General features: G+C 34.2%; 17 protein-coding genes across 17 annotated transcripts, besides 3 other annotated features; 13 read left to right on the top strand and 4 right to left on the bottom strand.

Annotated features, from left to right (window-relative positions):
* Positions 1-671: 671 nt before the first annotated feature.
* Positions 672-795: a mobile genetic element.
* Positions 796-878: 83 nt separating this feature from the next.
* TVAGG3_0933530 (uncharacterized protein) lies at positions 879-4,078 on the top strand (the record flags this gene model as incomplete). Its single annotated transcript, XM_001320149.1, has 1 exon — positions 885-3,650. One exon carries the CDS (start codon positions 885-887, stop codon positions 3,648-3,650), a length of 2,766 nt encoding a protein of 921 aa, XP_001320184.1.
* A 67-nt stretch (positions 4,079-4,145) lies between these two features.
* TVAGG3_0933520 (phage tail repeat-like family) lies at positions 4,146-4,604 on the top strand (the record flags this gene model as incomplete). Its single annotated transcript, XM_051252704.1, has 1 exon — positions 4,146-4,604. One exon carries the CDS (start codon positions 4,146-4,148, stop codon positions 4,602-4,604), a length of 459 nt encoding a protein of 152 aa, XP_051078278.1.
* A 460-nt stretch (positions 4,605-5,064) lies between these two features.
* TVAGG3_0933510 (uncharacterized protein) lies at positions 5,065-5,427 on the top strand (the record flags this gene model as incomplete). The annotated part of the gene is made up of 1 exon (XM_001320148.1): positions 5,065-5,427. The coding sequence occupies one exon, from the start codon at positions 5,065-5,067 to the stop codon at positions 5,425-5,427; it is 363 nt and encodes a 120-aa protein (XP_001320183.1).
* An 18-nt stretch (positions 5,428-5,445) lies between these two features.
* Positions 5,446-5,679, top strand: TVAGG3_0933500 (serine threonine-protein phosphatase family; the record flags this gene model as incomplete). The annotated part of the gene is made up of 1 exon (XM_001320147.1): positions 5,446-5,679. One exon carries the CDS (start codon positions 5,446-5,448, stop codon positions 5,677-5,679), a length of 234 nt encoding a protein of 77 aa, XP_001320182.1.
* Positions 5,680-5,683: 4 nt separating this feature from the next.
* Positions 5,684-6,532, bottom strand: TVAGG3_0933490 (uncharacterized protein; the record flags this gene model as incomplete). Its single annotated transcript, XM_001320146.1, has 1 exon — positions 5,684-6,532. One exon carries the CDS (start codon positions 6,530-6,532, stop codon positions 5,684-5,686), a length of 849 nt encoding a protein of 282 aa, XP_001320181.1.
* Positions 6,533-7,051: 519 nt separating this feature from the next.
* Positions 7,052-9,446: a mobile genetic element.
* Positions 9,447-9,581: 135 nt separating this feature from the next.
* Positions 9,582-25,416: part of a mobile genetic element that runs on past the window's edge.
* TVAGG3_0933470 (uncharacterized protein) lies at positions 9,904-10,260 on the top strand (the record flags this gene model as incomplete). Its single annotated transcript, XM_001320145.1, has 1 exon — positions 9,904-10,260. The coding sequence occupies one exon, from the start codon at positions 9,904-9,906 to the stop codon at positions 10,258-10,260; it is 357 nt and encodes a 118-aa protein (XP_001320180.1).
* Positions 10,417-10,662, bottom strand: TVAGG3_0933460 (protein of unknown function, DUF4107 family; the record flags this gene model as incomplete). Its single annotated transcript, XM_001320144.2, has 1 exon — positions 10,417-10,662. The coding sequence occupies one exon, from the start codon at positions 10,660-10,662 to the stop codon at positions 10,417-10,419; it is 246 nt and encodes an 81-aa protein (XP_001320179.2).
* TVAGG3_0933450 (protein of unknown function, DUF4106 family) lies at positions 12,330-12,953 on the top strand (the record flags this gene model as incomplete). Its single annotated transcript, XM_051252703.1, has 1 exon — positions 12,330-12,953. One exon carries the CDS (start codon positions 12,330-12,332, stop codon positions 12,951-12,953), a length of 624 nt encoding a protein of 207 aa, XP_051078277.1.
* TVAGG3_0933440 (uncharacterized protein) lies at positions 14,253-15,017 on the bottom strand (the record flags this gene model as incomplete). Its single annotated transcript, XM_051252702.1, has 1 exon — positions 14,253-15,017. One exon carries the CDS (start codon positions 15,015-15,017, stop codon positions 14,253-14,255), a length of 765 nt encoding a protein of 254 aa, XP_051078276.1.
* TVAGG3_0933430 (organellar and viral DNA polymerase type B) lies at positions 15,035-15,640 on the top strand (the record flags this gene model as incomplete). Its single annotated transcript, XM_051252701.1, has 1 exon — positions 15,035-15,640. A coding segment is annotated over one exon (606 nt), but the record flags the coding sequence as incomplete, so codon positions are not given.
* TVAGG3_0933420 (keratin-associated protein family) lies at positions 16,335-17,130 on the top strand (the record flags this gene model as incomplete). Its single annotated transcript, XM_051252700.1, has 1 exon — positions 16,335-17,130. A coding segment is annotated over one exon (796 nt), but the record flags the coding sequence as incomplete, so codon positions are not given.
* On the top strand, positions 17,739-18,128 carry TVAGG3_0933410 (uncharacterized protein; the record flags this gene model as incomplete). Its single annotated transcript, XM_051252699.1, has 1 exon — positions 17,739-18,128. One exon carries the CDS (start codon positions 17,739-17,741, stop codon positions 18,126-18,128), a length of 390 nt encoding a protein of 129 aa, XP_051078273.1.
* On the top strand, positions 18,148-19,233 carry TVAGG3_0933400 (integrase core domain containing protein family; the record flags this gene model as incomplete). Its single annotated transcript, XM_051252698.1, has 1 exon — positions 18,148-19,233. The coding sequence occupies one exon, from the start codon at positions 18,148-18,150 to the stop codon at positions 19,231-19,233; it is 1,086 nt and encodes a 361-aa protein (XP_051078272.1).
* On the top strand, positions 20,885-21,712 carry TVAGG3_0933390 (KilA, N-terminal/APSES-type HTH, DNA-binding family; the record flags this gene model as incomplete). Its single annotated transcript, XM_051252697.1, has 1 exon — positions 20,885-21,712. One exon carries the CDS (start codon positions 20,885-20,887, stop codon positions 21,710-21,712), a length of 828 nt encoding a protein of 275 aa, XP_051078271.1.
* On the bottom strand, positions 22,001-22,474 carry TVAGG3_0933380 (uncharacterized protein; the record flags this gene model as incomplete). Its single annotated transcript, XM_051252696.1, has 1 exon — positions 22,001-22,474. The coding sequence occupies one exon, from the start codon at positions 22,472-22,474 to the stop codon at positions 22,001-22,003; it is 474 nt and encodes a 157-aa protein (XP_051078270.1).
* On the top strand, positions 22,566-23,120 carry TVAGG3_0933370 (organellar and viral DNA polymerase type B; the record flags this gene model as incomplete). Its single annotated transcript, XM_051252695.1, has 1 exon — positions 22,566-23,120. A coding segment is annotated over one exon (555 nt), but the record flags the coding sequence as incomplete, so codon positions are not given.
* Positions 23,172-24,239, top strand: TVAGG3_0933360 (organellar and viral DNA polymerase type B; the record flags this gene model as incomplete). Its single annotated transcript, XM_051252694.1, has 1 exon — positions 23,172-24,239. A coding segment is annotated over one exon (1,068 nt), but the record flags the coding sequence as incomplete, so codon positions are not given.

Genomic DNA, 25,416 nt, shown 5'->3' with positions numbered 1-25,416 from the left:
ATAATATGAGGCAATATAAAGGAATATGAATATTAAATAAATATATCTAAATAGAAAGAATCAGAAAAATCAAATTATTGGCGCCAAAAATATCACTTTTTTAGTGAGCCATTTCGGTATGAGATAGGAAAAGGATAGATATTAAATGTTATTTCATTAGAACAAGAACTTCGAAGACCAACAACTGCACATAAGCTAAGTTTATGTTGTCCTGCTCCCAATAAAGCTATAGGGATTGGGTAACCAGCTATATTTTTAGAATATAAAAATGATCCTCCCTCATCATTTATGTCGTGAGAACTAGAATCAAAATAGAATTTAATTAAAGCAGTCACATAAGTACTCCTAAAATCAAAGGATGCGTTTAAACAATTAGAAGAACCTTCGATAAATTTATAATTTTTTGCACGCAAGTTCGTAATCTCTAGAACTTCGTTTGTTAAAGGTGAATCTACTTTGGTACGAAGCATAGTGTTCTTTACTCTAGATAAAATAAATTAAGGATCAATTTTGGAGAAATAATAGTGAAGATCTCCAAATTCCAAAAAAATTAGCTTCTTGAATATTGATAACTTAAATGTAACACGGGTCTTAGAGAAAATTGAGAATTTATAAGGGTGTACTTTCACCCCTATGATATGGCCGTCAATTCAGGCGTTTAAGGTTGATTTTAAGGATGCTCTTACGCCCCTATGACATGGTATTCAATTCAATTGTTTAAGGTTAAATTTCAATGATGATTCACGCCAATTGTCAAAAAGTGAATTAAAGTCAGTAGTGTGTATGTGCAACCTTCAAGTGATATTATTTTCAAAAAAAAGTTTTTAGGGGGTGCTGAAAATAAATAAAAAACGAACTTTTTTTGCTTCCCAAAAATTTTATAAATGCACTCCCGATTTCATGGGAGTGCATTCAGGAACAAGATGCCAAAGGATCCCGTAGTAACAGATGTAGAAGATCCTTTGAAAGAATCTGGTTTACTCGGTCGAAATCCTAGTGCAGTCAATATTATTCGTTCAAATACTTCACAAGCTACATTAAATTCTCCACAAACAGATACAATCAAAATAACTCGTCCTAAAACAGCATTTAGGCAATTACAAAAACCAAAACAAACAACAATTGACATAGAAAAATTATTAAAAGAGCACAATATCACACCAAGACGCACAACAGAAACAACAACATCAATATTTCAAGACACTAAACCAGAAGAAGGCCCTCATGTGTTCTACGGAAAGGTTTTGCAGCCTAACGAACCACCTGCTGAGACAAACTTCTTGCAACTTTCTGAAATGATTGACAGATTGATGGATCATGGCGATATTGATGCTGAAACCATATATTATAAGATATTTGGAGATGTTGTCAGACAATATTATATCGAATGTACATTACAAGGTGATGTATTAGAGAAATGTAGAACATTCTTTTCTTCAGCGCAAAAAGAAATACCTAAAATCGAAAGAGAATACAAACAAAAAGTCACTGAAGTTGAAGATAAAATAGAAAAAGTCAATAAACTTGCAGATCAATACGGACCAGAAGTAATTAAAAACAAAGATCATAGTGAACGATTAACAATAGCAATTGCAGATAAAAGAAATGATCTACAAGTTTTAATTGATCATTATGATTCGATTGTTAAGCAAGTAGGCTTAGCTTCTAAGGAAGCTGCATCGATAAAAGAGGAAATGAATCAATTGGATAATAGAATTGCCGAGAAAAACAAACAATTAGTTGAATTAAATAATGAATTACGACAGTTAGATACTTTATCAACAAATTATACTGCGGATACCCTTAGATTTGCAGAAAATCTTAAAATGCTTAGACAGCAACAAGAAGAATCAAGAAAAGGAATACAAGACGCGAATAATGAAATGCAAGACTTCAAAAACGATATAATGGCATTAGATAGAGAAATTCTAACAGCAACAGAGACAATAGAGAAGAGTCGCGTTGTTCCCGATAAGTCTCCTATTGAAATTCAGTGTGATATTATCAGTCGAAGATTATTTGCTCCAAAGAAGATCAAAAGAATCTCACACGCAGGAGATAGACCATCAGTAGCAGGATCGACATCAAATATTGAGTTCGAAGACGATGTTTTCAAACCAATTTTGAATGCTTACAATAATGCGACCAAACAAAACTACGGACAGAAGAAAATCAATGTCCAGACATACGAAGACTTCGCAACACTTAAACATATCATCCTGAATAACGACAAGGAGTTCAGAATGGATGACGAAGACATAAAACAAGGTGAAGCAGGAGAAGTTGAAATAAAAAAGGACAATACGGACTTTTTGAGGTTATTTGCATCAAAAATCGTATCAGATGCAATATACAGAGCATGCAGAACTAAACCTGTTACTACTGCAACAACACAATCTTTACTTCCTCAACCAAAAGTTGAAACAGAAATTCAACAAAAAACGGAGCCACAAGCAAAAACAACTTTTTTGGGTTTGCTCAAAACAAACTATTCAAACAGAGCTCCAAAGCGTCTTGAATGGTTATTAACAGAGATCAGACAAATCCTCAGTGAAAAAACTGCAGAAAATGCTGATCTTATTGCTGATAAAAAACCATTGACACCTTTTCCGAAATTTGTTTTTGATTACGCGAAAAGGTTGATGAAACTGGATTATATGACTGACCAATATTGTTGGGACCTTTACATCTCTTGTCATGAACATGCGGATAGGACTCCTGAAGTTGAGTTATTCACTTGTTTCTTGGACCAAGTATTCAATGACGAACAATTGGCTTTTGCTTTACGCGCGAGGACAGATTGTATCAAAGTTGGTTGTAGCATACCAATAAAGACAAGGGACCAACTGGAAACGCTGTCAGAATACTATTTGAGCCAAGACCAGATAGAGAAAGCCCTTAAAAGATGGTGGGCTGCAAGATATCAAAACAGATTTTACATTGACATTTTGGAATTGTCAATTGCAAGACCTGCGATACATTTGGAGTCGACAAAAAGATATGTTGCAATGCAGGATATATTACAGAAGTGTATTATTGAGTATCAAAACGATGTAATTGCAAGATTGAATGAACAATTACTTCTATACAGAATAATTCCTAGATTATCAGCACAGGGATTTAATGACTTAATGTATCAGTTAATTCCTGCTTTAACTCAAAGCCAAGTTGAAGATTTCTACAGATCTACGGTTACTAAGGCCAAACAAAGAGAAGACGTCGACATCGATGGCTTCATTGAGATATTCAAAGAAGGCTGCTTGCTTTATCATCAGAACTTTAAAGAAAGCAGCAGAAAAACTCAAATGGAAGCTGATGATGTTCATGCAACTGTAGAAACTCTTTGGTTCAGAAGCCAAGCTAATATAAAGAAGATTATAGAGTTCTTTACTAACCAATTGGCTTTGCAACCAGATAATTTAACTTTGAGAACTTATTTAGATGACGCAAATAGATATATGTCAATGCTTAACCACTCATTGACAACAAGCGATGGAGTTGCAGGTGTCCAACACTATTTCTCTCTCATATTTACGTTGGATGTGATGTATAGTACAATATCATATATTGATGCTGAACTGTTTAAGCCATCTCTCATATCAGCAGAGTGTGCAATTCGCGAATCATGGCTTGATGCTTTCTTATCGTAAGAATTTTAAATTTCATAAATATTAGACTGTTTTTTATTAACTAAATTATGGATTGTTAAAGCTACTTTTTAAATGCAAATAAGAACATGCAGTCTGATCTTCAACTAACGTTGGATTATTTTATTCCATCGTAAATCAAATTATTTTTTGGAAAGAAGGTCAGGTGAGTGGGGCTTCCAGGCGCGTTGCGCCCTCTAGCCCCGAAGATGTTTAGTATAAATGAAGTTTTTATTCGGAAAATTGTTAGTCTTCTGGTGTGAATTCGGAGGACTCTTCTTGGATAGAGTCTTGTATTTCCTCCTCCTCTTCTTCCTCCTCCATTGCTTCTGGGAAGAAGCCTTCTTCTGGGTCGAAAACATTATATAATGTGTCACTTTTCACAAATTATATATGTTTTCATGTTTTGTCACTTTTCTATCACTTTTCGGGTAAAAAAATTTTTATTATTATATATAAATGAATTTTACAAAACCACCGTTACCGTTCTTTGGAAATATGAGTAGATGTAAAGATATTATATTGAGAGAACTTAAGAAACTACCGAATGGTCTAACATTTGTAGATTTGTTCGGTGGAAGTTTCTATATATCCCATTTATGTCATACAATATTCCCAGACTCAAAGATTATATGCAATGACTTCGACAACTATATGGACCGTCTCAAACATATTCCAGACACAAACAATATATTGAAAGAGTTAAAAGAAAAGATACCTATAGGTAAGATGGAACGTATACCATTAGATAAGAAAAATATTGTGAGAGAGGTTTTGAAAAAAGCAGAATATATAGACTGGGATAGTATATCTGCTAGACTATTATATAGTGGTGCTATAAGAGTTCATGACATTGAAACACTTATGTCAAAAGTTTTATATCTTAACTATACAAATGTTTTCAAAGAGGACATAGAAAAATATATTGAGGGTATAGAGTTTGTGAGATGTCATTGAACAGAGTTGTATGAAAAATATAAAGACAAGGAAAATGTTTTCTTTATAGTGGACCCGCCGTTCTATAACACATGGGATTTTCAATACCAAGTAGACTGGACTTTGAGAGACTCTTTAGAAACTTTAGACGTTATACATAACCATCCATGCTTTTACTTTACATCCGATAAAAGTGGTTTGGAAACCGTTATGAGATGGTTAGAAGACATACATGACTATGAGTTTAGATATGACAAGATAGAGTATGAGAGAGGTCCTATAAACTGGAGAAAGTGTCACAATAACGAAATTTTATTAGTAAGTAAATGTGGTTTGAAATAGGACTACTTGTTTTAGGTTTTTTCCATTGTGTCATTTATTTATTTGACGTGGCAGAAAAGTACAGAGAATATGAAGATGAACCAATGCCTGCAAATGTTCAGCATATGTACTCGTAAGAGATATTTTTATCTAATATTAAATGGACGCACAGAACTTAGCGAATGCACAGCAACCTGGACAACCAAACCCAGAGAATATTCCAAATGAAGTTAGAATACAAACTGCAATGGCAAACTATGGTCAAGTACCAACAGATGTACAAATGCAAACTGCCATGTCAAATGACGCTGCGTTAGGTTTGCCACCATGGTATGCAAATATGAGATGGAAAGAGTTTTATACAAACCCTGAAGTGGGATATAAACAACTTTATGCAGATGACGCGAACACAGGAGTTGACCCAGAATATGTTTTCTACCAGAGGAGAAACAGAATGTATGAGCTCCAGTTAAAGAATGCTATGGAACTCAACAGGAAACGTAAGAGACTAGGCGGACATTAGATTTTTACATATAGTAAAATGGGTTTCTTCAGTAAGATAGGAAACTTCTTTCGAAATGTTGGAAGAGGTATATGGAATGGAATAAAATCTGTCGGAAGAGGAGTATGGAACGGTGTCAAAAATATTGGTAAAAGAGTAGGTCAGTTTGTTGGTATTATACCTAAAGACCCTGAACCAGAAGAACAAGCTCCTGTAATACAACAGCCTGAACCTGCACCACAGTCAAATTGGCAACCACAACCGGTATATTAAAAAGTTATATTTTTATCGTTCGATAGTAGTTGTATATGAAACTAAGTTCTAAGTAAAACGCATGGTATAATGGAATTATTCTTTTTCTTCCATCTGTAGTAAACCATACTTGAAAGTCTGAAATACTTCCACTTGGTGGTTCGTATAACTTTGTAGGTTTTTCGTAAAAGTCATTTGCCAAGCATAAGAAAGAGTTTTGGGCGCCAGAAAATGAAGCATGAACAATAATAGCATCTGGGTCGAAAACATCTTTAAATAAATATGGTTCATCTCTTGCATATCGACTGTAGATATTTGCTAAAGGAGGTTCAACTTTCTGATTTAACATTCTTTGCAAATAATACCATGACATTGCAGTGAATTCTGTATATATTTGTTCGTCTTTATTTGGATTGTCTTCATAGATTTGAAATGACACTTGTGAATTTTGTTTGTCATATACAATTCTCACATAAAGTGTGCTATCGGTATTCGCATATTCATCAGCATATTTTGCATAACATGAATTTATTTTATCTTCTATATTTTTTAATGCAGTCTGTAGAGAAGATGAGAGGTCAACTTGTATTAGCTCAATTTCTTCCCACATTTTTCGTTGCCCTTCAGATGTATAATCTATATGAAACCTTACAATAAATGGAAAACTTTTATCTTCTATAGACACAAACTTTATTCTTCGAAAGCCAATAGCTTGTGTGACAGATGGGTCTCTTAACCATCTTAATGGGTAGTCAAAACGATAGCCTTCATGCTTTACGGTATCTGTCTCAAACTTTTGACCGACATTAGTAAAAAGTTCATCTAATGGTTTAGTTGTAGCAACTCTAGAATTTTCTTTTTCTATTGGAAGCATATTTTATCTATAATAAAAATGTCAAATGAAACAGCGTCTATGAGAGAAATACAACACAACCGACAACTCATTATGCAAGCTCTAAATAAGAGCACAACAAACTTTTCAAACTATTCTAAGATATCTGAGTCATTGAAAGGGGGTGACTTAAAACCGACATTAAACCCTATAACAGATGAGTTTCTATTTCAAGACAATAAGAACAATACTGTCTGTATAAATCCAACAAAAGGAACTTTAAACGAGAAACCTATAAATGAACTTCTTTTGAAAGCAGATGTTGACAACAAAGCTGACAAAGAATATGTAGACGATGCAATAGCAAAAGAAGAAGAAAGAGCTAACAATGCTTATGCAACAAAAGAACATACTCATCCTGAACTAGCAGACAAAACATATGTTGACAATAAAATGTCAAGTGAAGTGACAAGAGCTGAAAACGAATATTCTAAAAAGACTCATATACATCATATTAACCAAATACCAAGTCTTAAGGAAACATTAGAGACAAAAGCAGATAAGACTCATACACATTCTATATCTGATATTACAAACTTACAAGAAACCTTAAACAGGAAAAGTGACATTGGACATACACATACCATTGCAAATATTACAAACTTACAAGAAACCTTAAACAGGAAAAGTGACGTTGGACATACACATACCATTGCAAATATTACAAACTTACAAGAAACCTTAAACAGGAAAAGTGCCGTTGGACATACACATACATCTTCTGAAATAACAGACTTAAACGTTAGCCTTGAAAATAAAGCAGATAAAACATATGTCAATGAAATATACCAAAGTTTGATAGGAACAAAAAATATTGAAACTATTGTTGGTGACTTTTCTGTCAATGAAGAAAATAAATATTTTAGATGGCAGTTGGTACAGTCCTTAAAAAATGGTACACGGTATAAACTCACTCCGAAAAATAACAATGAAATGTATGTAAGCTATAAAAAGAATGATGGTACACAAGTTAAAGTTCCATTAGACAACAACTGCTACTTAAACTTATATGGAGACGAACAAAAGAAATATTTAGGAGTTTATGAAATGGTGGATATGATATTACCTGACCCAGCTCCGGCACCACATTATTATGACTATGGAGATGACGACAGAACACCATATGTAGATGAACAAAAGCTAACATTATATTTAGATTATTATAGATATAAAAGATATAATGCAATAGAAAAAACGAGAATAGTATATTATTATACAGATGATAGAAATAAATATTATAGTCAAGACTTTACTTACCCTGAAAACATAAGATTATATTATAAAAAATATTCTGACACAAACCAGAAGAAACCTGAAATAGTTGCACTATATTTTAAGTTCAAAAGAGACAATCCTATAATATCTCATATGTTTGATTTAATGAACCCAGTAGGTTCTATTTATACATCTATGGATGCAAGAGGTCCTCAAGTAATGTTTGGTGTTGGTGCATGGGAACAAATAGTCGACAGTTTTTTGTATTGTGCAAACTCTTCAAAGGAAACAGGTGGAAGTAAAACGATTTCAGGTGAAAATTTACCTGCACACAGTCATTACATAGATTTAAGTACATCTCAAGCAGGTTGGCATAGTCATAGATATTGGGATTGGTCAGGAATGACAAAAGGTAAAGGATATGATGTTAAAGACGACGTTAAGTTTGCTATAAATTGTTACTGGAATAACACGCAGGGAGAAGGAAACCATACACATTTCGTTTCAGGATATACGCAAACAACGGGACAAAGTAAAGAATACATGCCACCTTACATGACAGTTTACGCATGGTATAGAATTGCTTAGTCGTCATTTTCAACTTCTTTAGCATATTCGTCAGGAGTTGTCTTATATTTGTTAGGAACTGTCTTTGAAAGTATACCACCTTGAACTTTGACAAGTTTGAAACGAGGTCTGACAATAGTAGTTTTATCTTCTGCTTGCAGTGTGTACATTTTGCCATGTTTGCCTAAAACTTCATAATATTCTCTTGTATACTTTCTTCTATTTTTACGAACACGAATGTGAGTACCTGTCGAGTTCCCATTGTTGTCATAGTCAATAGTATTTTCATATGGGTCGCGTTTAGGTATTTCTATTTTTACTTTGTCACCTTTCTGAAGTTTGAAGCCCGGCATTCTTTCTTGTTTGTCTCTTTTGACTAAATTATTAAATATATAGTCTTTCTCTAAGTCAGGGTTGTTTTTCATTTCTTCGGGGGAGTGGTTTCCCAAACCTTTTTGTTTACGGTTATTGTAAATATTTAAAACTTGTCTCATCTTTGCCATGGAGAAGTGTCTATATTTGTCGTCATATGACATTTCATTTGCTTCACCACCATGTGGTTGGTTTAAGTCTCTTAACATTTTTATACATCCGTCAATGACACCAAGAGCAGAATGGTTTTGGTCGACAATGAAATATTGGTTTACATTTTTTGAACGCAGATAGTTTTTAATATCATCTGATTTGAAAGAACTTTCACAGTCAGATGTCAGTTTTGTTGGATGGTATTTGTCAACGAATATTGTCAAAGCTGCTAAGATATCTAAAATAGCTTTGGACTGTAATGGTATGGCTTCACAGTATCTTGTGTTTTGACCAACAAATATTAACCAGTATGGAGGTCCATCTGTTCTAACTCTCGGAATGTTTTCCAAGATATCCATAAACCAAGCATTTGGTGTTGAACTAAAGATTTTTATCATGAGTGCTTTCTTTGTCGCTTTAGAAACATAGGGGTCCTTGTTCGGATTCGTCATTTTTTAACCCATAAGAAATGGGTTTATTTGGCGCATTAGCAGGAGTCGCATCTAGATTTTTACCCGCAGTGGGAACAATAGCCAGAGGTGTATTTGGAGTTGGAAGGAAGATTTTGAGTACATTAGGTATACTGAAAGAGAAAGCACAACCTATTATACAAACTGTACAGAAAGGTTGGGATGTAGCACGAGATGCAACAAATCTTATTCCAAATCCTGAAACAAGAGGAAAAGTTCAAGGATGGATGGACAATGTAGGAAGACAAGCAGGAAGTTAGTATCTCTAAGTCGTGTACTGAGGCACTGCGCGCCTCCGTACACCACTTAGCGGTTTTGACACTTTACGAAACCGGTAACGTATATTTTACAACACAACCATAACACCAACTTAACCTTAAATATTTACAAAACCGTCTGACACATAAACGACTTCACTAACGACTTCACTACCGTCCTCACTAAATAAAAAATAACCTTATTTTTATTTTTTTAAATTTTTTATTTCATTACAAAGACATATCCGACTACATTTACTATGACTCTTTCCCAGAACGTTTCCGTGAACTATTCAAAACTCAAGTAAAACTGAGAAACATGCATTTTAACAAAGACAGACCCATTGACGATGAAAGAAACCCTGAATATATTACAATCCCTTATGACGCAAAGTTCATTGCATACATTCCTTATGGACGTAGAGGAACAAAAACTATTTCAACAATGACGAAAAATTATTTCTGGAGCGATGAAGAAAATTGCCTTATCTACATAAATGCATACTTAAATAAAGCTACATATTGTACAAAAGAAGGTTGGACTGGATTTGAGCTCTACATATACGACGACGATGGAAACAGACGTTGTGTATACCCATACGATAATATGTACCATTGTTTTCATCAAGCATTAAACGAATACATAGTCAGTAAGGGTCTCATTCCTGTTGAGTAGAAATGTTATATTTTTGTTCTGTCATTTATATAAAAATAAACTTAAAAATAAATGATATCACCACCCTCACACGTATGAAAACATAGCCCAAAAATAAATTTAGGGTAGAAGGGTATATCTAACTCGATTTCTAACCTCTTTTCTACCCTGTTGAATTCATTGCTTTATAACTCTCTTCCTTGGTTTCTTTTTAGTTGCTTTCTTCACGTCTGTCTCCAACTTGACTGTCTTTCTTCTTCGGCCGTAATGATACCAATTACTTCCACCAGTCAATGGGTCAAATGGTCTTTCGTAAGGGTTTCCATACATTCCATAGGGACCATACGGAAGAACTACTGGTGGAGAAGAAACATTTTCTTTAGTTCCATCGACTCTATTTAAATGCATTGTTTCACCTTTCATCTGGTCATTAAAGTCTTTTGCGTGTTTTGCAAACTCATCGTCCTTTCCTAAAGCATTTTCTGACTCAGTCGCAACCAAATTGGATGCTTTATTTATGAGCCCTATTTTATTTAATCTTAACTTCTTTGCAACCCAGCCTCCAATCTTCCCTTTATTTGCATCTAATGTCTTCGAAACCCTTCCTCCACTCATTTTATTTACTGCGTCATAAGCTCCAAGTGCTTTTGCTCAAAATGCTAATGCTTTTGTTCCCATTGCGCCTAAAGCTGCCCAAGCTACCATTTACACCATATTAAAATCATCTCTCTTCAATATTATCTCATAAAAGTTCTCGTTACTGGAGAAAGTCAATGAAACATAAACATTCTCACGGGCTTCGCCCTCACCGCTTTGCGGTCTATCTAACTTCTTTCTTATCTCATCTATACGCTTCAAATGTCTGAACAATTGCTAACATCTTCTACAACAGTTATTTCATCATGAATGACCTTCAAGAACACAGCTCATTTAATATGCTATTAAAAATCATCTCAATAATGAGTCCATCCTTTCCATCTTTAGGTAGCACAACATCTTTCATTGAAGAAGGTTCGACAAGTCTTATGTTTAAACTTACTGACAAAGTTTGTTATACTATAATGCTTCGGCGGCGAATACATATAGTTTGAAAGACATAATATAGATTCTTCAGCAAATTCACTTATACTGGATTTTATAACAATGTTCTCACGAGACCAAATACCACCAATTGACAATCTTGTAAGCAATCCTGCTGAACCTTCTACTGTAAACGTCGATGGTAACATTCCACGAAGGTCATCTATTGACATCGTTTGAGTCACTGAATTTAAATATTTTCTTAAAGCAATCGTCATTAATCTAATAGCATGCAAGCTTTGAAGTTTTCATTCGAATATACATCTGCTTCATTAAATGTAAAACCTGACTTCTTTGCAGAGACGACTTTAAAATCTATTGAGTTTGTTTCAAAATTATATGCTATGGTAACTTCTGAAGGTAATGGATGTCCTTCCGCAGTCAGTTGTTCTCTCACTACCGTTTGAAGCTTTGTATTAAAAACTTTCATGTCATCTCCTGTGTCTAGGTTCACATACACAGCAACAGGAAAACTATCTTGCTTCTTTGTTTCATCATTATATCTCAAAACATTAAAGTTCTTCAATAATATTGTTCTTCCTGCTGGAATACTTCGAACCTGTCTGATTTCAATAGCTTTCTCACCTCCTACATACTCTACCCAGTGTCTTGGATATTCATAAGTATACTGACTTTCTTGAATTTTGGTTGGTTTCATCATAACATGTTCATAGTATATCTTTATACTCTTGTCAGTTAGACTCGGTGCTATGTTCTGAATATTTCTGACTTGCATTTTTAATGGAGATAAAATGAAGCATTTAATACATGACGTAGATGAAGACATGAATGAAACTAGAAAACTTAACTTTCTCTCATTCTTCCTTTCAGTAAGGACTATGAGTTCTGTTCAAATGGTGTTTATTTCTATTGTGGAAAGATGGGTTCAGGTAAGACATTTAACCTCATTCGTCATATACTCATAACAGAACGTTTAGGAAACGACTCACTATGACCAAATCATTATATCAGCAACTTCAGACTCTATGGACTCAACAGCGAAAACATTTATGTCAAAAGTTCAAGCCTCTGTCGTTAAAGTTCCAGACAGTGAACTCATTGAATTTCTTCAACGTTACATTCGACGTAAGAGGAAATATTATGCCATCGTTGAATTTATACAGTCAGGAATGCAAAAGACTTCTGAGGAGATGGAAAGAATTATTGACAAACACCACTTACGTCAATACTCAGGAGTTTACGATATGAAACGACTTACAAACTACATTCTATCAAAACTTTCAAAATACCCCTTCAAAAAGTATCCTTCAAACACTCTGCTCGTTTGTGACGACTTCGCCGGAAAAGGTTTAGTGTCAAAACCAGACTCACCATTAGCTAACATCATTACTAAAGTCAGACATTACCATTTAACTGTAGCAATACTTATGCAAACATGGAGGTTTTTAGCTTTAAACATAAAACGTCTCATAACTGACTTCGTTATCTTTCAAGGTTTCTCACGCTATGATATTGAACTCATTTGGAAACAGTCAGGTATAACATTACCTTTTGAAGAAATTTGGGAAGCATATAAGTCTCTCATCTCTCCTCGTTCATACCTTGAGATTCATATCATGACTAATACCATTAAAGTCAAAAATATTCCATGGGAACGACCAACATTGTTTTAAAGTTTAACCTTCAATTGACTGATGGTAAACAAATTCCATGCATCTCTGTCGCCATTTCTGTTAATATTTTTGCTGTCATTCATATCATCCACTTCCCCATCCGTTAGCTTTTGAGGATATGCGTTAGAATAGCTGTTCTTAAATGAAGGCTTTTCACCTTTGAGAGCATAAACTCTATAACTTTCTGCATACTTTATGTTTGAACCTCCTGAGCCATCATTGACATAAATTTTTATAGGCTTCCACCCTTTGTTCATGTTCCTGCTTCTTCCCTTAGCTCTTTTGTTCAGTAGTTCTACATCTTTATACACAGCACCTGTCTCAGTGAATTCAACAATATTTTCATTCGTTAGCTTTACATTCAAACCCTTGTCGAGTATATTGTTCATTTCATACATATAAAAGGTTTTTATTCTATATGAAATGAGAAGCAAATCCATCTTAGCTGGTGCCGTTAATGTTCCAATTGAACCAACATCAAATGTTGACTCACGAACGACAAACAATATTGTCATAAAGAACTATAGTTCGAGTGTTTGAAAGAAAAAGAACCAGATCTTAAGTCGGTGAATTTAAACACAGCTTCAAACGCTAACGCTACATCAGATGTTAAGTTAGAGTATCCACCACTGGACCAAGTTCTTTCAAGAGAAGCCAACGACAACCCTTACACAAATGTTCAAACAAATCCTTCAGATAACGTAGACCATTACCTTCTTCAGTTATACCAAACAATTTTACTCAAAGACGATAAGAAGCTTTTGACAAATCTTATAAGTAAGAACCAAATAATTCTAACAAAGGAGGACCTTGAAAATGTTATCTCACGAATAACAGGGAAACAATGTGTCATTGACTATCTCGACCCTGAAATCGAATGCTGTGGTCAAACTCCACTATTCATGAAAATAGGTAACATCCGCATCATTGAAACACCAGGAACTACAGGAGTTGAGTTTAAGTATAAATATTCGAACGAGTATACAAAACTATCTACTGACTATAAGCTTTGTTTGAAATATGTTTTAGTAAATTAAAGCAGTCAGGAGGGCTCTTTGAGCCCATCTTGGCGCTTTGCGCCGTCAGTCAAAAAATTTCAAGTTAGCAATTTGTAATATCTATCCAAAACTTCTTCAACAGTATCGAACTCATCTTCATAATGCAAACCTAATCTTATTGACTTGGTGCAGTTTTCACTAACACAATATTTTTCTGTTCTCTTGACTGACATAACTAACTCATTTGTTTCATCAAACAGCAACAACCAAAGTTCATGACCTAATACATAACATTCATACTTTATATTTTTAGCTCTGAGTTCTCTTGTAAGCTGTTGCATTTAATATTTTCTAAAAAGTCAACTTCAACAGTCATTCGCACTGGTGCCTTCAGTTCTACAGGCTCTCCTTGAAAGTCAACAAGTCTGAATTGCATGTCTTTCAAATTATGAGGACTAATGCGAACCCATTTACCTAAATGAGTTGCTATGACAGGAACGTTTGGAATGAACATTGAATTGACTGCATAACAGAAAGACTTATATTCTACTGAACCTTTACTATTAACTCCTGAAATACCTGTGACATTAGCTATTTTTGACTCAATGTACAAACAATTACCATAACATACGTATGGAACAGATTTCATCTCAATCGTTTTGTCAACACTTTTCAAAGGAAATGTCATATGGTATGCACCCAAAAGAAGTTGTACTCTATGACTCATTCTTGGTATCTTAAACTCTTTCTCGCTGCTGAACTTCAATGTTCCCTCAGAAGAGAGTTCGACATCTATGTTGTCAATAGTTTCTTCATTTATGAGAGTATCTATGACTCCAGCAATTTTATCTATTCTATACCCAGCTCTATTAGGAAATGTTATAACACTTCTTTTGTCATCTATTTCAATCTCTATGAAATCTGTTTCATCTGTTATGACAAAAGTTGCGATAGTATTGAAGTCAACAACTCTGAAAGCAAGCGCTTCATTCTGAAGACCTAAGTTTGTTTGTAGCTTTACTGTCCCGTATTCGTTTGGGTCTGTACTTTGCAAATAGAACAACATTTTATTCTCATTAAAATATGACTATTGCTGCATATGCGTATGAAACAAATGAAGCAAGAAGAGCACATGAACTAGTAAACGAAAACTCAACTTTAACCATTGAAGGCAATGATTTAGTCATTGACGATGGAAAAACTAAAAAAGTCATTGATTTCGATACTTTTAACACTTATGACCCATTCATTACAACAAGCAAGGTTCCCATCATAAATGATGGAACGGTGCAATATATAAATTCTACAGTAGATGCCTCATTAGTGAAAGTATTAAATGTTCTCATTGAATTGTTAAAGAGCTTTCGATTTGACGACAACATTAAATGCCTAAAGAATTTAGTCATGAATGAGAAACAAATTCTCGGCGTTGCTGGTAGCAGTAATGATGTACACCTTATGACATTAGAATATTATAACGAACATAAAGATGAACTGAAAGGAGAGAAGGGTGACACCGGACCTCAAGGACCACAAGGAATACAAGGAATACAAGGAATACAAGGACCTCAAGGCGAAAACGGTTTGGATGGTGAAGATGGAAAGGATGGAAAAACTGCTAAATCATGGATATGGAACCTTATAAATACTGGTTTAACAGCTGCTTCATATGGAGTTCTTCAATACCAAATCGGAAAGATATGGGCAGTACTTGGTGAAGAAGTTTTAGATGACGTTAAAAATGCTTTGAACTTCATTTCAAATGGTTCGGATACTATTAAAACTTTATCTGGTTGGATGCAAGAAACAAGGAGTCAAATAGATACTGTAAGACGTATAGCAAACAATGCACGTACGGGATTGGATACTTTACGAGAAGCACAAAATACACTAAAGGAAGCAAATGATATTCTTGGCTCAGTATCAGACATGCATGAAGATTGGCTTAAAGGTATTGACAAATCTTTAAAAAATCACAGTCAGTCTATTGCTGACTACAAGAAAAGTATAGATTTTTTACATAGTGCTATGGACGTACATGATGGAAGCATAAGGAACTTACTTAATGCTAACAATAACTTACCAGGAACTATTAAAGCATTTATAAAGTCCTTTGTAAAACCTGGTGCTCTAACATTTAGGTCTTTGAGAGCAAGAGCATTGAAGTCAAGAGATGCAGAAACTCCAACAGAAACTCCAGAAGAAACCACCAAAACCAACAGCTAATGAAATATTGTTCGAATATTTTCCAAGGTACTCTGTTCTCATTGCATACATTCAAGAAATACTTAAGAAAGCAGACTTGACTTTAGGAGATGATGAAAGTTCTGTATATCTTTCGTTCCAGTTTCAAATAGCAGAACTTTTGAGACAGATATGCTTAATGTATGACAACATCTCTGATTTCACAAGATATGATGACGACCATGACCCCGAACACGGTGAAGAAGAAGTTTTACAAACATCCATTAAGACAGGAAAGGTTTTAACTCAAAGTCTCATTATTGACACCAAAGATGGCGAAGTGGACGTTCTTCAAGAGCTGAAGAAAAATACTTCTTCGGGAGGTGGTGGTAGGCATGAACTTGAAATAAATGAGATAGAAGAGAAATTAGCCGAAAAAGCAGATAAAAACCATGTTCATTATATAAGTTCAGACGAACAGATTATAACGGACTACCATGGATATTTAACACAGGATGAACAAATAAGCACTGAAGATGTTAATGAAAGAAGATATAAATTCATTCGTGCTAAAGGTTATGACATACACTGTACTGTACAGTATGACACAGGTAAAGCACCAGAAGCATTTGGTTATAACAATGAAATTTATGCTTCATACTTCTTTGTTAACGGTGTATTAGTTGAACCAAGATTTACATTGAGAGTTAAGGCAAAAATAACTTTTGAAGATGCTATTAAAAGTAAAGCTGACAAAGATGAACTTGACGCAACGAACAAAGTTTTGAAATCTCATAAACACAATATCTCCGATATAAATGAACTTCAAGCTACATTAAATAGTAAAGCTGACAAGAACCATACACATGAATCCTTCACTACTGTTAGAGCAGACGACATAATATTGAACTATACCCTTGGTTCAAGTGCACCTTTAGAGAATCCAAGTACAAGCGTAAAAGATACACTAAACTCCTTAAATAGTAAATGTATGAACATTGAAGGTCATGTCAGAAACTTTGAAACATATAAACTACCAGCAATGTTAGATAAAAAAGCAGATAAAGAACATACACATAACTCCTTCTCAACTGTTGCTATAGAAAGTATTGAAGGAACGGTTGAAGGAACTGGTGGGGAGGGCGGAGCCCCGCCGCACGCGGCTGCTTTATATTATAAACCTCCTAACTTTCCACAAGGTTTAACATCGAATGAAAACATAACAACGAAGAAAGAAATTAGCTGTAAAAATGTTTATGTCATGGATGATGAAAATAATGTTAAATTCACTGCTCAAGATTTATATGATAATAAAGCTGACAAGAACCATACACATAAATCCTTCACTACTGTTAGAGCAGACGACATAATATTGAACTATACCCTTGGTTCAAGTGCACCATTAGAAAATCCAAGTACAAGCGTAAAAGATACTCTTAACAATTTAGATAACAGTTGCAGGAATATCGAAGATCATGCCAGAAACTTTGAAGCATATGAACTACCAACAATGTTAGATAAGAAAGCAGACAAAACAGAGCTTCAAACATTAAAGACTGAAATACTTCAAACATTATATCCTATAGGCTCTATTTATACGTCAATGAACTCAACAAATCCAGCAAGTGTTTTAGGTTTTGGTACGTGGAAGCAGATTGTAGATAAATTCTTATACTGTGCTAGATATTCAAAGCAAACAGGAGGTTCGAAGAAAATTAAAGAAGCAAACCTTCCACCGCACACTCATACAGGAACTACAAACTTTTCTGGCGACCATAGCCACTCATTAAGAGACCACCCATTATACAACTCAGAATATGAAGCTGGCAATGACGTTTTATCTCCATCTTATAACAATTCAGCAAAAAAGATTTTTCGACCAACTGAACCAGGAGGAAATCATTCACACACTTTCACAACAAATCCAACAGGCTCGGGTGCAGATTATATGCCACCATTTGTGACTGTATTCGCATGGTACCGTGTTCAATGAAATCTTTAACTTTACATAAATGAGCTTGAAAGAAGTATTCGAACAACATCCATGGAGGTCATTTAAGAAGTTCAATGAAGCAGCAAAAAGTTGGGGATTTACTAACAGAGCTGAAGTGAAAAAGTTCTTTGACAAAAATGTTGTACATCAAACAAAAATAAACCCTTACGACTACTTTTTACCAATTTACTCCAACACTCCTGACGCATACCAATTTGACACTCTCATTCAAAGCAGAAAAGGAGGACATAAACCATTCCTCATCTTCATTAATGTTAACACTCGCAAAGTATATGCATATCCAATGAAAAATAAAGGAACTCGTGAAGTGTTAAGAGTTTTACAAAAGTTTGTAGCAGAACATAGCCCAAGTACTTTAACATCAGACCAAGACAGTGCATACCTCAGCAATGAAATCACAGATTTTCTCATTAAGCATAACATAACTCACTACACTACTGAAGACCATAACCATAACATACTCGGCATCATAAACCGCTTCATAAGAACGCTCAGAGATTTAAATCAAGAGCGAGACTTTACTGAAGAAACAATGAAACATTTCATCGAAGTATATAATTCCTCAACGCATTCTACAACAGGACATACACCAAATTCAATGACACAACAACAAGAAGAAAAGTATATACAAAAGAAACGAAGCCAAACACAAAATATCAGAAATTCAACACAATTTACCCTCATTCCTGGTACAAAAGTTCGTGTAGTTCTTGACGACAAACCGTTGACAAAGAAACGTTTAAGGTTAAGTCGAAATTATTATATAGTAGATTCAACGCAAGGTAATGGATATCTTATAAAAGCTGCCGACGACTCCATTGCATTTTATCCTCGACATAAATTAGTTGAAAGTAGTAATGGCAAACTTGCTAAAACCATTGACGAAGCAAAGCGAGGAGTGGTTATTGAAATACTTGGCTATAACATAAACGATGACACTTATAAAGTAAGATATGAAGGAGGCGTTGAAGATGTTATACCATCTAAGAACTTGAGAGAATCTAAACCAACTCATCTGGGACCATTAGAGCGGGAGTATTGGAAAGATAAAAACATGCCAGAAAGAATAAGAAAATTCTTCTAAACTTTTTCATTAGATGTAAATCAGACATGAACGAGAACAGTCATGATATCATTAATGGTACCATTTATTTACACCAAAAATAAAGTTTATGTTAGAATGTTAGATCTAACACGTTTTCTAACCACTTTTCTAACCTCATTTCTACCCTCATGAATTTCCTTAAGACAGAAAAAATAAAGTTAGTTTTATTTTTTTTATTTTGTATGTAAAGACAGAAATGTCAGTCGAAGCAAAAACATTCACGAACAAATCTAATGGCGAAACATTCACAAAAGGCACTTATAACGGTATTGAAGTCTTACGTAGAGACAAGGATGGTTACATTAATGCAACAAATATGTGTCAGCAGTTTAGGAAAGACTTTAGAAAGTTGTTGGAAAATAAGTCCTGGGAAGAGTATTATAAGGCATTTTGTGAAGAATATAGCAACCGTCTGAATTCCGGCGGTTGCTTTTTATACAAAATTCATGCAGGAATTCCTGATGAAATCAAACAGGTTAGAGGAACGTATGTAGACCCAAGACTTATAAACTATATAGCAATGTGGGCTTCTCCAAATATTGCATAGCAGTTGGGAAAAATTATGGATTCCATAGACAAGAAAGTTCATGAGAAGTTAGATGAAGAAGAACTCGAAGATACAGTAGAGAATGCAAAACATTTGTTCGAACAAGAAGTTAGAAAAATGTGCGAAAAACAATTAGAACATGAACGTGAGATATGTTATGGTTATAGAGATTCTCCATACGAACTAGACCAATGGGAACAAGAAGATTTAAAGAGAGAATTTAGAGAATATGAACTCGCTAAGATAGCATTAGAAGCTGCAGAAAAGAAGTTAAAAGTTTGGGGTCGTTTTGTACAAAAATATTGTGAGTAAATGAACTCATTATTTTTGCATCATGACACGAAGTGAAGATTCGCACTTCGTCAAAAAAGTGAAGGTTCCCGACGGTTTCAAACCGCCATACTTTACATGAAGATAGTTTACAATGTCAACTAAATATCATGTACGATAGAAACGGTTATGTAAAGTTTACATTTTGTAAAGTTTTGTCTTGAATCAGGACAAGTCTTGTATTTTTTCAGAACAAGTCTTGTATTTTTTCAAGACAAGTCTTGTCCTGATTCAGAACAAGACTTGCACTTTTTAGTCAGTTTTTCTTGTAAAGTTCTCAAATTTGAGAACAATTGTCCTGATTCAAGACAAGTCTTGTATTTTTTCAGAACAAGTCTTGTATTTTTTCAAGACAAATCTTGTCCTGATTCAAGACAAGTCTTGCACTTTTTCAGGAAATCCTATCGTCCAACTTTACAAATGTCACTTTTCAACATGATTGCATTTTGGTCGGGGAACAACTTTCTCTCATTTTGTCACTTTTTCTATCGTCGTGTTTTATCACTTTTCCCTCAGGGTGTGTGTCAGAAAATATCCAAAATCTTTATAGCCTCGTATCTCCTTCAATTCTTGACGGTTTGACATGTATGACACACCATTCAATTCAGAATTATGTGCTGAATCTTATGACCTTCATTTGTTCGTGACTTCTTTTCACATATGTAACCATGAATTTTTAACATTTCTTTAACACAGAAAAATAAAGTTAGTTTTATTTTTATTTATTTTTTTATTTTGTATGTAAGAACAGAAATGTCAACATTAGAGAACACAACAACTGCTATCGTTCATGAAGCCATAAATGAAGAATACGAATACATACAATATAACAAACAACTTCGCCTCATTCGTTCGGTCAAAGATGACATGTACCAAATGCAAAGTATAATGAATGCTCTTCGTTCTACAAAGCAAGCATATCATTGGTTTGAAAACCAACAGACAAAAGAACTTTTAGAAGAATTTCCTCATATGATTGCTTCCCTCGGAAAACCGAGAGAAGAGATTCCGTACGAAAATCGCAAGAATTTGGCTCCTGGTTTGAAAGGTTATTATGTTCATAGATTTTTAGTAAACGCTGTAGCAATGTGGGCTTGGCCCCGTTATGCTTGTTATATTTTCATGATGTTAGATGAACTATATAAAGCAGAACGTGGAGAGATGGAAAAGAAACTTCAAGCAAAAGATGAAGTCATTGAATCCAAAGACAAAAGCATACAGAAAAGAATACCACGTTCAGTACCAAAAGGAAAGGAAGAGAGTTATAAGTATATGATATATACTGAAGAGTTGGAGAAAGAAGAAGATAAAGATATGGTTATGTTGCATTTAGTGAGAAGGAATAACAAGAGCTTTTATGACTTAGCTAAAATATATAAATCTGACAGAAACTGGTTCTATCGTGAAAACTTACCGATTTCAATGACACCGAATGAGCAAATAAAGGAAATTGTCAAAAATACTCTTCCTCAAACACACTATGACATCAAAGGTTGCACAATACTTACATTCAAAGAAGACTTAACATTACTGAAGGAAAAAATAACAGAATATTTCGATAACTTCAAAGAGGAAGAATAAAAAAATCTAAGCTAATTTTATTTTTTTATAAAATTTTATCTCATATGAAAGAACATGAATTTAGAATATTCGGAACTCATGACAGAAGAAGAGAACGAACAACATGTAAAAGATTATGCAAAATTTCTGAAGACATACAAAGCATTTAAACAATATCTAAATGCTTCTAAAGATTATGCAAAATTTCTGAAGGTATATAAAGCTTATGAAAAAGCGTATGAAAAGTTTATACATTGGGGAATTGTTGTAAAATATCCATATGAAGACTAACCAAAAATATATTTTTGCTTAAATGACGTCAGGGTCAATTTCTTCAACCATTTCACTTTCTTCGTCAATGTCAATAGAAGCTTCTTCAACCTTTGGTAAGAATTTCTGTATAACATCTTTGTTCGTTATTGTCTTCAGAGATGAAGGATAATATTTCACATTTGTTTCACCCTTCTTATATTCTTTCTGTTCGGAAAGATTTAAAGCAATACTGAAGAAGTCAATGTTAGAGTTCTTTATGACAGTATAATGAGTATCTTTGACATTCACGAAGAAACTCTTTTGTTTCAAAACTACTGCTAACTCTTGTGAAGTATAACGTTTGCGGTCAATGACGATAGCTAATGGTCTGACATACTGACCAAACTTAGATTCTTTCACAAACTTCTTGTTAAAGATAACATTAACATTTGAAGCATTATTGAACTCATTCTTGATGGCATTAGCGAGAGCATTGTATGAAAAGAACTTGCAATCTTGCATGTGTTTCATTAAAATAAAAATATTAAATTATTTTGAAAAATAACTTTAAAAAATCTAATCTAATTTTTTCAAAAAAATATTTTTTTATTTCCTACTAAAGATGTATCGGAAGTTGTCTAAGTTAGAACACTCGGAAATAAAACAACTTCTTACAGAAGCTAATATAGATATTGCAAAGCATTACGCAACAAACAAAAAAGCACTCGCTGACATCCTCAATGACTATAATGGTGCAATAAGTTATGATAGAATTCATGAGTTCATAAAGCCGCAACGCGGCGAGGACGAAGTCCATGCAAGAGCATTTCCTTTAAATGACGTTGCTATTGACTTATATCATAGACGTTCAGTACCTCATGAAGTAAGAAGAGAAATGTTTGACATAACAAATGCAAACGTTGGTGAAACAAGAAGAAGAGACGACACACTGAAACAACAGAGAAGAGAGATGTTTAAGAGCGCTATAGAACAAGTTCGCAAAGCTAACGATGTCATTCGTTCCATTGACGACAAACCAAAAGAAGGTGAGAGATGGTTAAAGAAAGATGAAGAGAATAGGAAGAGAAATGTGAAGTCAGGCAATAGACTCATTGACTTTAACATCGAAGCTTTAGATGAACCAAACAGAGACTACTTACACAAACATTTCGGTAAGGTTTTCATGAGACTCTTAGAGAAGATTAAAATAAACTCCCAACAAAGATGGATGGTATGTTATAAACTTGGTGGAAAGTATGAATGTTCTACGTTAAACCTCAATAATATTGGAACATTACTACATCAGCTCTTGAAGGAGAACTTTATATCAGAGATAGAAGCAAATGCTGCAGGTATTGTTGAAATGCACTATGACTTCTTCTTGACAAACATAAAGAATCTTACTGAAATAAAGATGTATGATTTAACAGAATATGAAGGCTTAACGATGTCAGATGTAAAGAAAGGCAAACCAAAAAAGAGACCATATAGAGATGAAAGCACACTGACAAATGACCAGAAAGCCATTTTGGAAGCTCTTAAGCAAACAGGAAACCCAGCACTTATAGAAAGCTTTTGGAAAGATAATGGTGAAAAGAAGTTTTATAAGAAGAGAAGCGGTCAGTTCTGGAAGTATCTTTGCACATTACCTATAAATCTTGAACGCTACCAAATCTTCAATGAACTGAACAAAAGAACTGCAACACTTATGACAGAAGACAATTGTTTCGTTTATGCTTGCATTCAGGCTGGAGTAAATGAAGAAACTATTGACCACATGAGAGAAGTCATTCGTGTTAGAGACTTTCCTCAAAGTAAAGTACAAGAAATTTCTGACGCAACAGGTATAGCATTTAATGTTACCATTGGTTATTTCAATGACTCAAGACATAATGAAATAAAGAGATATATACCAAAAGAATGTGAAACTGTTCGAACTATTGACTTACTTCTTGTTGAAGACCACTACATGCTAAATGAAAGACTTCCAATGACAACATATTTCATTCGCAACTATATAGAAATCTTGAAGGAGTGTGGTGGAATGAACATTGAGAAACAGATGAAGATTTATACAAAGAGAGAAGATAAATATGTAGTTCGCATGGATAGAACTACACCGCTATGGGATGTTATGAAAACATTGTGGGAGTGCAAATATTTCGAACCTATTTCTTATGGAGAACTTTTCACATATACGACTGACTTATATAAACAGAACCTTGCACCATTTAAAGATTTGACATATGCTCCAAAGTATTGTGTACAACTGAAGAAGAAAGCAGAGTCAAAAGAAGTAAATAAAACTAAATGTAAGTTCATTCCTGAGCATGTTTTCTTTGCTGACTTTGAGTGTAGCACAGACGGCTTTCATAAAGCTTTTAACATCTGTTACGACAGTGAAGATGGTTCAGTGAGTGAAAGCATATGGGGTCAAAACTGTGCAACAGAATTTTTGGAGCGACTTCCTGACAAGAGTTTAATATATTTCCATAACCTCAGCTATGATATAAACTTCATCTTAAGACACATGACAGAAGTGAAAGGAACTCCCATCATTAAAGGTTCACGAACAATGCAAATAACTGGTTTATATAAAGGACGGGCAATTATTATAAAAGACTCTTACAGTGTTATAAATAAGAAGCTTAAACTATTTCCTGCTATGTTTAACTTACAAACAGGACCGAAAGAAGTATTTCCATATAACTACTACAGCAGTACTTTGTTAGCAAATGACAACAGAACTGGTGTCATTTCTGAAGCATGTAAGTTTATCCAGGATGCAGATACATTTATGAAAAACATAGATTCCATCAAAGGTTGCAGAATAGATGAAAACCACTTCGACTTAGAAAAATATAGCTCATTTTATTGCAAACAAGATGTAAGAATTTTAAGAGAAGGTTTTGTTAAATTCCGCAATGACATATTAAAAGAATTTGATTTAAACGTTTATGACTACGTTAGTATTTGTTCAATTGCTAACAAATTATTTGAGAACAGAGTGTACTTCCCGAATGGAAATTTATATGACCTCTCAAATAAACCAAGAGAATTTATTTCGAGATGCATTCAAGGTGGAAGATGTATGTTGTCAGATAACATGAAACAAAAGAGCGAAAAGAAACTCATTGCTGACTTCGACGCTGTTTCATTATATCCATCAGCTATAGCAAGACTTTATACTTTAGAAGGAATTCCAAAGGTTATGAAGAAAGAAATGTTAAGCACAGAGTATCTCATGAGACATTTATTCGATGACGACCAAAAGGAACCCATTGGTGAAAAGTTTATGTCTGGTTTCTTTGTTCTCATTAAGATAACAGAGATTGGAATACATAGACACTTTCCTTTAATAGTTTGTGACCCTGAACTAAATCCAGAACTTAACGTTCCCAGAAGTTCAAACACTTGCTGTTTAATGTATGTTGACCATATAACATTACAAGACCTCATAAAATATCAAGGTG

Source organism: Trichomonas vaginalis, chromosome I (assembly GCF_026262505.1).
Source record: "Trichomonas vaginalis G3 chromosome I, whole genome shotgun sequence".
Lineage (NCBI taxonomy): Eukaryota > Parabasalia > Trichomonadida > Trichomonadidae > Trichomonas > Trichomonas vaginalis.
The sequence above is the reverse complement of the archived record's forward strand: the minus strand, read 5'-3'. Positions and strand labels throughout refer to the sequence as shown.